Source organism: Hippoglossus hippoglossus, chromosome 6 (genome assembly GCF_009819705.1).
Source record: "Hippoglossus hippoglossus isolate fHipHip1 chromosome 6, fHipHip1.pri, whole genome shotgun sequence".
Classification (NCBI taxonomy): domain Eukaryota; kingdom Metazoa; phylum Chordata; class Actinopteri; order Pleuronectiformes; family Pleuronectidae; genus Hippoglossus; species Hippoglossus hippoglossus.
This window is the reverse complement of record NC_047156.1, coordinates 27711583-27723776: the sequence shown is the minus strand read 5'-3', so window position 1 is coordinate 27723776 and position 12194 is coordinate 27711583. Positions and strand designations below refer to the sequence as shown.

General features: G+C 43.3%; 1 protein-coding gene across 5 annotated transcripts in view; it reads right to left on the bottom strand.

Annotated features, from left to right (window-relative positions):
* LOC117762746 (cytosolic carboxypeptidase 4) overlaps positions 1-12194 on the bottom strand; it is a 169983-nt gene that overhangs the window by 34006 nt on the left and 123783 nt on the right. For 3 of the 5 annotated variants that reach the window (XM_034587325.1, XM_034587329.1, XM_034587327.1), the window contains 2 exons: positions 12033-12162; positions 5531-5662 (listed from right to left, as the gene is read on the bottom strand). In XM_034587325.1, the coding sequence (XP_034443216.1) occupies positions 5531-5662; positions 12033-12162 (262 nt within the window). Of the gene's footprint in view, positions 1-5530; positions 5663-9974; positions 10035-12032; positions 12163-12194 lie in introns of those variants that run through there. The other 2 variants (XM_034587330.1, XM_034587328.1) reach the window with 2 other exon arrangements.

Below are 12194 nucleotides of genomic sequence, written 5' to 3'. Positions count from 1 at the left end.
TGTGCCAAATTAGAGGAAGTTACTAGATTGGAAGCAACGAAAGACTGTGAAGAGCATAACAGACTAACATTACTTTCTCAATAACTTGTACCCAAAATATCACAATACCACAAATCAAACTTATAAACCTCACACAGAATCGAATAAACAGTCTTGCTTAGCCTAGTATAATTATCAAGCCCAGTTGTGTTACCCGTCCGCGGAAAGGGGAAAAAGGAAGTTGCTGTGCAGTTCTCAGTTTTGTGTCGTCTTGCTGGTTTCTGTTGAGCTGTGTAGCTCAGTTGCTGGTTGAAGTTTTCAAGCAGGACATCGAGTAGAGCTTGGAGGGCGAGGAGGTTTCCTTGGTGAGATGAGCTGGAAGCTGCACCTTTGTGCTCCTCTCGAAGAGTTGGATGGGAAGAGAAGATGTGAGCTGGAGAAGAGGCTTCTTCCCTCGGCGATGCAGGGAAAGAGGCTCGACAGCCTTCCCTCCTGTGGAAGGATTGTGGGAAGAGGCAGGAAGAGGCTCGACAGCCTTCTCTCCGTTGAGGGAGTGTAGAAAAAGGCAGAAGAGGGGGAGACCTGACTTTATATTGGCCCGGTGACCTCACAGGTCATGGGGTCCAGAGTGACCAATGGGAGTTGAAACCTGTGTCCCTGGGGGGGGTTTCACACCTCTGATGCTCCCTGGGAGACTGAGTTCCTTGCTCTGGTTTTTGATGTCCCCTAGGAGACTGAGTCTTGGAGGAACATGCAGCTTCAGGCTTTGATGGCACATGTAGGCCGAAGTGTGGTTTCACACAAAACCATGGCCCAACATCCCCCCTTCGTTCTCAGGATCGCACCTGACGTGGGTTCCTGAGGGCGAACTTGAACATGTTTAGTCCAAAGCTGGAAAAGTCAATTGTCAGTTCATTTGGATTGTAACATCTGGGCATTTGTGTATACTATCTAGTTTGGCTAAGCCAGATTCAAATTAGACAAATAATTCAGATTACAATGACAGTACAATATGAATAACCGGTGCTCTTCACTAGGTTAGGGAGAAAAAGGAAAAAAATAAGACATTGTAAATTGTAAGATAAGATGCAGAGAGAGTGGCACGTACAATGATAAGGTCATTTTTGGAATGTCCAAGAGTTTTGTTCACTCATGGAATCCTACACAATGTAGTACTCAGTCTGATCTGTTAGACTTAACAATTTTAATCTTCAGCAGGTTTTTCTGCGGAAGGTTGTCATAATTTTTCAAAGTCTCAAAATCCAAATGACTGTATCATTGTTCCTGTAAGAATATGCTAATGTCCTAACATGTGTGGTATGGACTTCATTATTATGAAATGAAAAGTAGTCAATCCAAACATATTTACAAAGTTGGCAGTGGTATATAAGTTCAATCAGAATTTAGGTTTTGAAGTTTGCTGCTGTTGCTAACAAAACAGTTTTCCTATTAACTGCAAGAAACTTAATACTGACTGTCAGTACAGGGGTTCACTGTGTTGGTTATGGCCGTGCGAAACGAGCTCTGGATCACCTGTGTCGTGGCTCAGGGCCGTAACGCTCTGGGGAGCCAGAGTCCAGGAGGACTTCAGAGGCGCTGTCACTGTGTGCTCGGTCATAACCATATTTTAAACTGTACTCAGAGACGCTGTCGTCATCTTCTGAGTAGTGGTAAGTTGTCTGGGCCAGAATTTCAGAGTATGGCTTCCTACAGCTTCTACTGTGGGAATGCCTATCTCTGGGAAGTTGGTGGACATGGCGGATACGCTCTGTGTCCCTACGCTGCCTTCTGTCACCCCCCTTCGTTTTGTTTTGAGGGTGAAGTTTTGAGGCAGCGGATGAATTTTGCACCGTGCTGTTTGTTTTGACGGACTCGGTTGCACCTACTGTAGCCTTGAAAGTGATAACAGTTTCCCAAGCCACCTGTGTCATCTTCCTGATCTGCTGCATTGAAGGTTTTCCTTGCTGTGTCATCAGTACAACATGTGTGCGTATACATGGATGTAAGTTACGTAAGAACAAGGACTTGAAGGTGGGATGTTCTTCTAGGCCTGGTGCGTTCTTTCCCTGAAAATAAACATGCCTTAAACGTCGAAAATAATCCTTGGGATTTTCGCGACGTGAATGTTTAATTTGGGATGCTGTAACAATGGATGTTATCTCGTCAGCAGTAGAAGAGAATTCCTCGACTAGTGCTTGACGGAGCTCTGTGTAGTTATTTGTGACACTCGAAGGAAGTGACTGAATTAACTTGTGAACAGCTGTAGAGCTGGTTTTTAACACGAGTCTAACCTTTTCTCTTTCTGTTGCATTTGGCACATCACTTAAGCTGAGATCTAGTTCTCTAAAGTAATTATCAATATTGTTATCACAGTTGTCTGGATCAAATTGTTCAATATCTTTAGCTAGAAACTCAAGCAAATCAAAGCGAGGACACTGAGGTCCGGGCACGTGCATCACCTGCTACAGGTCTCTCTGGTTGAGGGGGAGGTGCTAAAACATTCTTGAATGTTGAAGTCCCCCCTTTGGAGAGTTGTGCACGGAAAAATGTGTCATGCATCAGTGGACCAGAAGTATATGAGGCACGATGTATTCTTGAGGATAAACTACATATGTCATCAATGTCAGCGTCAGAGTCAGAGAGATGGGAAGTTAGGAAGCTGTTACCTCTTCCTGTCAGTGGAGGATCAGGAGGTGACTTAATTCCCAAAGACTTGGGGTCGGATGGGATTCTGTCCCATCTTGGGAGTGAAGAGGGAGTTAACCGTACACTATTGGAGGAGTGTGAATCGGAATAACCAGAATCACATTGGTTCAAAAACTGATGTAAGGCCGGGCCTTCTAATCTAAGTTTTAACAATTCCTCCTTGTGTGAATAGAGATCTGACTCTGCTGAGTGCAGGTCTTCTAAATAGTGCAGGGCTTTCTTACTTGCAGTTTGAACCTCCCGGAAAAGAAAAGCATTTTGCGCTCTTAGGGCATTTACCTCCTGTTCCACAGCTGCTTTGCTCTGACAGGCGAGGTTGATTTGCCTGTGGAAATTTAGAATCATACATCTCAACAATGGACCCTTTGATGCTGTTTGTGCATCACACCTGTCGTTAAGTAGAGAATCTATTTCTTTATTACACTCACTGAAGTTCAACTTGCTGATGAATTCAGGATAGCCAGGGGTCAGGCTCTGTGCTATGGAAGAAACAAATTGTTCTACACAGGGGTTCTCCATTGTTGGGTCTGAAATTGAAGGATTAGATTTACAAGTTTATAAATCAAAAAGCAGTGTGGTTGGCTTTGGTGTTGCACTGGCAGACACCTTGTAGTGTGGATTTGATCGTACACTAGCCCAACCAAAACTATGGTGGGTTAAACAGTTCACCAAACTTTGAATCACTAACTGATATGCAGGGCAGTAACAGTTAGAGGTTCTATAAATTCACAGGGCTGGAAGCACGCTGTGGCTCTTTCTCAGGTTCTCTTAATCCAACTTGGGCTGATATGCTTGGCAGTAACAGCCAGGTACAAGCTCTGTTACATAGGGCCGGTGGCACGCTATGTCTTAATTCAAAAGCACTTGACAGTTACAGGAAATTTCACAGCTTGACCAGTTAACATTGAATATGTGATATTCAAATGTTAAAAGAAATTCTTAAAATTTCAACAACGAATATTCAACTGGAGTTATTAGCAAAGATAGCAATCTTTTAGCGTAACACTATGAGGACTTAAAGTGGTAGTTATGAATAATTAATTATTAATAAACATTTAATTTATGAATAAATTAAATTTCACCACAATGCACTTGTTTGTAAGTACGGTTGAATGTCTACTCCGGTGGCAGACTAGTGGAACTGAATTCAAACCTTTGGCTTGACTGAAAATTCAAAATTCCACCTATTTCTGGCGTTGGCCAAAAATGAAAACAAATTAATATTGCATAATTATGAATTTTTCAACTGTACTCTGCCTCACATGGGGGCACCATTTATGTTAGCCAAAAATGGAAGAGAAAAAAAAAATTAATGTTGCATAATTATGAATTTTTACCAACTGTACTCTGCCCACCCAGGGACGCCAAAAATGTTGAAGAGCATAACAGACTAACATTACTTTCTCAATAACTTGTACCCAAAATATCACAACACCACAAATCAAACTTATAAACCTCACACAGAATCGAAGAAACAGTCTTGCTTAGCCTAGTATAATTATTAAGCCCAGTTGTGTTACCCGTCTGTGGAAAGGGGAAAAAGGAAGTTGCTGTGCAGTTCTCAGTTTTGTGTCGTCTTGCTGGTTTCTGTTGAGCTGTGTAGCTCAGTTGCTGGTTGAAGTTTTCAAGCAGGACATCGAGTCGCTGCTTGAAGGGTTGGTAGAGCTTGGAGGGCGAGGAGGTTTCCTTGCTGAGATGAGCTGGAAGCTGCACCTTTGTGCTCCTCTCGAAGAGTTGGATGGGAAGAGAAGATGTGAGCTGGAGAAGAGGCTCGACAGCCTTCCCTCCTGTGGAAGGATCGTAGGAAGAGGCAGGAAGAGGCTCGACAGCCTTCTCTCCGTTGAGGGAGTGTAGAAAAAGGCAGAAGAGGGGGAGACCTGACTTTATATTGGCCCGGTGACCTCACAGGTCATGGGGTCCAGAGTGACCAATGGGAGTTGAAACCTGTGTCCCTGGGGGGGTTTCCACACCTCTGATGCTCCCTGGGAGACTGAGTTCCTTGCTCTGGTTTTTGATGGCCCCTGGTAGACTGAGTCTTGGAAGAACATGCGGCTTCAGGCTTTGACTGAACATGTAGGCCGAAGTGTGGTTTCACAAAGAACCATGGCCCAACACACATGACCGTACGTTTGTCATCTAAATCATCCCAATAAAAAATTGAACAAGTGAACGTGAACTAGTTCATTTTTGGAACTGTGAACTTAGTTCAAAATTGTAAAAAATTTACTATAAACGTGAACTAGTTCATTTTCATCTGCATGAACTGAACTTTGAATTATGCGAAGTTGCTAGATATTGGCAGGAATTGGAACCCGCTGTTGTACACGTCGATCCAAACATGATGAATAGGTGACATGTCTGGTGACTATTCAGGTCTTGCAAGAACTGGGATGAGGATCTCATCACGTAATCTCTGTGCACTCAAATTGCCATCAATAAAAAGCAATTGTGGTCATTGACGCAGCATACTCTAACCCCACCACCATGGGACAACATTGACATTAGTAAAGCGCTCACGAGACCGGTTGGATGTACTGCCAAATTCTCAGAAATGACGTTGGAATATTCAGTTATGTGCAACAGGTCAGGTAGACATTCCTGCAGTTAGTATGCCAATTGCACGCTCCCTCAAAACTTGTCGGATCTGTGGCATTTTGTTGCATGAAAGAACTGCACATTTTAGAGTAGCGTTCTATTGTGTCCGCACCGGTGCAAAAATCATGGTCTTTAATCAGCATCTGGATGTGCCTCACATTCCAGGTGGATGGAATGGATTATCTTAGCAAAGGTAAAGTGCTCAGTAATAAAAGATTTGTGAAAAATTTTTTAGAGAAATAAGCCTTACCCTATATCCAGGGTCCTCTTTTAATCCTAAAGTGTCAACTGCAGATCCAGACTGCCAGAGAGTCTCCTTCACACTGCAGCCATACAGGAACACATTCTTCTTTCTAGAGTGGCCGTGGTAGTCACAGAAAACCTGGAAGATGTATACAGGAAGAGAAACTGAGCTTTACAGTGCAGCAGTTAATATCCACACAAATCTGTGGCACAATAACCCAAGTGTGGATTATTAAGCAATAATTCAATTCAGTTCAATTTTATTTGTATAGCGCCCAAACATAATATACATTTTATACATTATATTTACTCTACATAGTAAGGACGAGACCTTAAAGGTTGTAGAGAAAGTTCCCACAATGAGCAAGCATTTTGGCGACTATGGAGAGAAAAGTCTCCCTCAACTGGAAGAAACCTCTTGCACAGAGGTCGACAACCCGTCGATCGCGATCGACCGGTCGATCTCGCAGTCTTCACTGTCGATCCCCGAACTCTCTGGCTGTCGTCGTGCCGCAGATCAGCTGTGTGTCTGTTGCTTGTTTTTGGCACACGCTGTGTGTCCGCTACTGGCGACAGAGGTCCTGGTTTATCTCCTGCATTTCCTTCAAAACAAGTCGGTTTATGTACTAAACTAAATGTCAGTACTCTACGGTATTAAGATGCGCATCTTCCGGTCTGTCGATAACAATCAAAGCCCCATTAGATCAAATGAATGGATTCAGAAAGTGAAATGCTGGAGTGCTTTTACTTTGAAACGGTTTTAAGGAAGTGTTGAAAATACATTTGTGTCATTGACAGATAAATATTGTGGTTCACAGCAGAATAAACTGAGAAAATTATCTTTCACCTGAGTTTTAATGTTTATCTGATGAATTTATGTCACAAACAAATGATTGCAACACTTTCTGTATGCCTTTTCAAAATAAAAGAACTCCAGCGTTTCTGTTGACGGAATCCATTCCCTTGTTTAAAAAGGTTTTTTCATTTTGAAATATTTGCAGGAGAGGAAGATGCACGGCTTAATACTGTATGGCCATATTCAAGTGAAAGCCTATATGTAAAAACATCATGCTGCAGTAGCAGCTCCTCTGCAGAACATATTGTTGAACTGAGAAGCTACATATTGTGCTTTGAACAGATGCTATAAATATGAATTGATATTAATGTGAATATTCTGCATTGAATAGATAAAGTTGCACAACTGCCTTTCTTTGTGTATATTTATGCTCGTACATTCAGCCTTTACCAGAAATCGTGAATAAAAATTAAAAAAAGACCCTCCTAATTTGCCCTCTATCTAGCCTGCAGTCTCTTTCTCTGTGTGTGTGTGTACATGCGTGAGTGTGTGTGATTGCCTGAATGGAGACAGGTGAGCCTCACTAGCTGCATTCCATCCATAATCAAGACCATAAAGACTCAGCCCTGCTACAATCACCTTACCAGACTGTAGTGTCTGATCAGTAAGTCTGCGTTCCAGCTTTTACTTGTTGCCAGTTTTCCCAATTTAACTATTATTCTCCTGTTCTGCAGTTTCATCTTCACCACTCCGGATCCTGCTCTCCAGTCATCGTCTGGGTTCACCTGATAATTTCTACATAACTCAAGCTCAAAAATCTGCCTCGCCAAGACAAACATAGGGGTTCCACGGACATGGCCATCAAAGCCCATGCAATTCTGGATGAACAGAGCATTAGCATTAGCCAGACCAGAGTTCTTTGAGATGTTTAATGTGTAGAACCAACCATTCTCATACCATCTAAGAACTTGTTCTGGCATAATCAAAACATCCGGCAAGAAGGAAGAAGGATTCCAGATTGAGTCACTCGATGGCAAGTTCTCACCGCCCTGCCCCACTCATTGAGTGTCACGAGATCCCGAACAACTGATCTGAGATTCCAACACCAAGCGCAGTCCTACACCAGCCTCATCTCCATCACATCGCCAAAGACATACCAGAATTGGGCCCAGAAGCAGAAATACTCTTGCTACTCAGGGGAGATGTACTTAGGGCCCTTGCCTTACAAGTGTTAGGAGAGGTGTGCTTGGGTCGTGTACATTAATCCATAGTCAGCACTTTCAAGTCCAATGTGCTGGAAAGTGGTTGTCAATGATGTTTTCAACAGGTCAACAGGTCAACAAAGCACCAGAGAATATGTTGGGACTGACAGTGTTCAACTGAACTGAGCAGGACAACAAACCTGCTTCATCAGTGGAGGACAACGTCCTCTTGAAGATAATGAACACAAATGTCTTTACCAGGCGGCTGTGGCTGAGGGGTAGAGTGGTCGTCCTCCAACCTGAAGGTCGGCAGTTCGATCCCCATACTTCCCCATCTGCATGCCGAAGTTTCCTTGGGCAAGATACTGAACCCCGAATTGCCCCTCATAGAACAAAAAAGTGCTGCTAATAGATGCACTGTATGAATGTGTGTGTGAATGTAAAACTGTACTGTAAGGAGCTTTGAGTGGTCATCAAGACTAGAAAAGCGCTATATAAATACAAAACATTTACCATTTACTACCATTCAGGAAACCATACCAGCAGTCACCAAATAATTATGAGCAGGGAGTCAACCTGTTTGCATCCCTGCAATGAACCTGGAAGATAAAACCTGAGATGCAGTGACATTTATGGAAAAGATCTTTGCTAATGGATACGCAAAGGTAGTGCCACTGTTAAAGAAGATGAGGACTACTGGTATCTCCCTACCTTTGTGGTCTACCACCCACAAAACCCAATCAAAACATGGTTATCTTTGATTCTAGCAGCCAGTACTCTGGTGTCTCCCTTAATGATGTACTCCTTGCGGGCCCAAACCTCAATAACTCCCTCCTGGTTGTCCTGCTACGCTTCAGGAAAGAGAAGATTGCGAACCTTCATCCAATTTCCTCCAGTTTTTGGGGAAAAAGGACAATGACATCAAAAAGGAAGTTATAGGGTACTGGATGAAGGTCTAAGTCTTTGGCAACGGGCCATCTCCTGCTTTGGCCATCTATGGGCTGCGAAGAGCCATCAGAGAAGGTGCACAGGAGCATGGAGAGGATACTCTCAAGTTCGTGGAGAGACACTTCTATGTTGATGATGGCTTAGTATCTGTACCACCTGAAGCCGGGGGAATAGACCTGCTCCAACGAACACGGGCCTCACTTGCGGAATCAAACCTTTGCTTACACATGTTTGTGTCAAACTGTCAGGCAGTCAAGGAGACCTTCCCGCTTGACGATAATCCCAGTAATCAAGGACTTAGATCTGAGTGGAGAAACTGCACCCATGCAACAGAGCTTAGATCTGCTCTGGGAGATCACTTCTGACACTTTCACCTTCTCTGCATCGACCATAAACAAACCATTCACCCACCGCAGAGTCCTCTCTACTGTCAATAGTCATCAATCAATCAATCAATCAAATTTTATTTGTATAGCCCATATTCACAAATCACAATTTGTCTCATAGGGCTTTAACAGGGTGTGGCATCCTCTGCCCTTAACCCTAAACAAGAGTAAGGAAAAACTACTAAAAAACCCTTTTAACAAGGTAAAAAGAACGTAGAAACCTCAGAGAGAGCCACATGTGAGGGATCCCTCTCCCAGGACGGACAGAAGTGCAATAGATGTCAAGTGTAAAGGAGAACATCATCAAGATAAAGGTTTTAGCAGCATTGATAAGGGTAAACATTTTGAAGCATAACTGAAGGTCAATGAATTGATGGATTATTGTCAGTAATGGTCGAATATCTGAGGAGAAATACTATATATCAAGCAGTCCTGCTATAGTTATGCTTGCAACATGACAAGGGCAGTTCGACCCCATCCAAGTCTTCTCCAGGTTCAAACTTAAAGGTGGAAAACGGACGGTCTTCCTCTTCAAAGTTCATCCCCTTTTTGATCCCCTGAGTCTGCTGGCATCCATCACAATCAAGGGCAGAGCCTTCCTAAGGAAACTTACCTCCGAACTCTCAGACTGGGACACAGCCCTCCCGCAAGACAAACTGAGCAGAAGGGAAGCCTGGGAAGATTTGCTCCAAGACCTCAAAGAGCTTCATGTTCCACATACTTACATGACAACCTCACCCAGTAAAGCAGTGCACATGGAGTTGTGTGTGTTTTCAGATGCTTCAACAAAGGTCATGGGTGCTGTGACATAAGTCGAAGTGGGAATCGTTATGGGTAAGGCAAAGCTAACACCCCCATCTGAGCCTACAATCCCAAGGCTTGAGCTTTGCGCTGTAGAGGTGGCAGATCTCATCCAGGATGAGATAGACCTGAAGTTGGATGCAACAAACCTCTACACTGACAGCAAGGTAGTGCTTGGCTACATTTGCAATGAGACAAAGCAATTCTATGCATACGTCCACAACAGGTTTCAACGTTTCTGCCAGTCCACAAAGCCTGAACAATGGCACTTTGTACATACAGAGGAAAACCCTGCAAACCAAGCGTTGAGATCTGTACCTGCATCTCACCTGGCGCAGACGTCTTGGTTCACTGGACCCTCCTTCCTGAGTCAACCACCTGCAGAAAAAAACACAATTAAGCGAGACATTTGAGCTCATTGATCCTGAAAGGACTCAGAAATTAGACCTCAGGTACAAACCTGTGGTACTTACCTAAATTAATTGATACTTACCTCTGACTGCTTTCAGCGCTTTTCTACCTTCTCCTCTTAGTAAGAGCAGTGCATACACACGGCAAGATCCTTTAATCATTCCAGTCACAACAGCAAAGGCTGGCACAGGTGTGACCTACCTCGTACTCCAGATGAAACGGCTCAAGCAAGAAATGTTTTCCTTAGAGCAACAGAAAAGGGAGCTTTTTTTCAAAAGAACTGTCATCTCTATAAGCCAATAGACCAATATTCAAAAACAGCCCCTTGCAGAAACTCAGCCCAACCTTGGAGGACAACATTATTTGTGTAGGAGGCCAACTGAAGCACTCTCACCTTCCAACCATGGAAAAGAACCCCACAGTTTTGCCCAAAGATAGCCACATCTCGCTACTACTCGCAAGCCATCACCATGACCAGGTGACAACTGACGGATGTAGCAAACAGGGCAGCAGGACTGTGGATCTTAAGTGGCAAGACACTGATCAATTCAGTCCTCCACAATGCATAACCTGTCGTAAACTGCATAAGAACAATGAAAATAACCTACCACCCGAAATTTAAAGAATTAAGGGAACTCTTAAATCATACATCAGATCTTGATGAACGGATTATTCAAGTGTAATATCTTTACTGATGTATGAAACCAAATCAAACCATTGTGGGCTAGATTAAAAACACAGAAAAATCGAAGTAAAAAATTTAAATCACAGGCTGATCCAACTTGCTTGAACTTTATCACGGCAATTAATTATTTGACTCAGTAGTGTGTATGGTCTCCACGTGCCTGTATGCACTCCCAACAACGTCTGGGCATGCTCCAGGTGAGTCGGCAGAAGGTGTACTCTTCAGGGCATCAGTTAGCTCCTGGTGGTACTTGGCAGCATCGTATACACCGATACATAACGTCCCATAGGTGCTCAATTGGATTTAGGTCAGGGGAACGTGAGGGCCAGTCAATGACATCAATGCCTTTGTCATCCAGGAACTGTATACACACTCTATACACCAGTAGCCTGCTGGAGGTCATTTTGTAGGGCTATGGCAATGCTTCTCCTGTTCCTCCTCGCACAAAAGAGGCAGATACCGTTCCTGCTGCTGGATTGATGCCCTTCTATGGCACGTCTCCTGGTATCTTCTCGATGCTCTTGAGACTGTGGTGGGAGACACAGCAAATCTTTCCCTTCGACCGCACGTATAGATGTGCAATCCTGGAGGAGCTGTACTACATGTGCAACCTGAATAGGCTGCAGGCTCCGCCTCATGCTACCAGTAGTGACAAGGAAACTAGCAGAACACAAAACTAGAGAAGATTCAGTCAGGAAGCATAAGGGGAGAGTAACTGTCTGTAGCCACCACATGTAAACACATTCCCTTTTGGGGTGTTGTCTTGCTTTTGCCTCTCCATTGCACCTGTTGTCACTTTCATTGCACCAAAGCAGGTGATATTAATTAAGAATCACTTGTGCTTTCTAAATGGACAGATTGATGTCCCTGGAGTCTAACTGACTTGGTGTTATACTGTGATGATTAAGGGATTTTTTGAGCAGTGTATGAATGTGACTTGCATTGTAGAGCACTGATGATGATGTCAAAGGTGTGATATAAAAACAGTCCTTTTGCCATTTGCTTCATTGACAGAAGACCTTCTAAAGGTTCCAGAAGAAGCCCCAGCACCTCTAAAGATAACTTATTAACACATTTAACTTTTTTTAATTAGAAATTTAAAGGCTACAAAATTGTGTAACTACATGTTGAGTAAAGATATGCAGAATAACTGACATCAGTGCAAAGTAACATGAGGTTTTCATCAAAAGAAAAAACAAGCAGAGCTCAAGAAAACACAACATCAAAGGATAAGTAAATTAAGATAACAAGTTTACAAATGGACAGCCTGTGTTTCTCACCAATGGAGTTCGCCCTATACTGTTGAGGTAGTAGAGGAAGCCTTTTGTGTGGTAGATGGTTGGACTGAGGATGGGGTCTGGTTTACACCACTGACGATTCAGATCTTTACTGTTCAGATCACAGCGATTCCTGAGAAGACATATCAGAAGAGACCACATTGA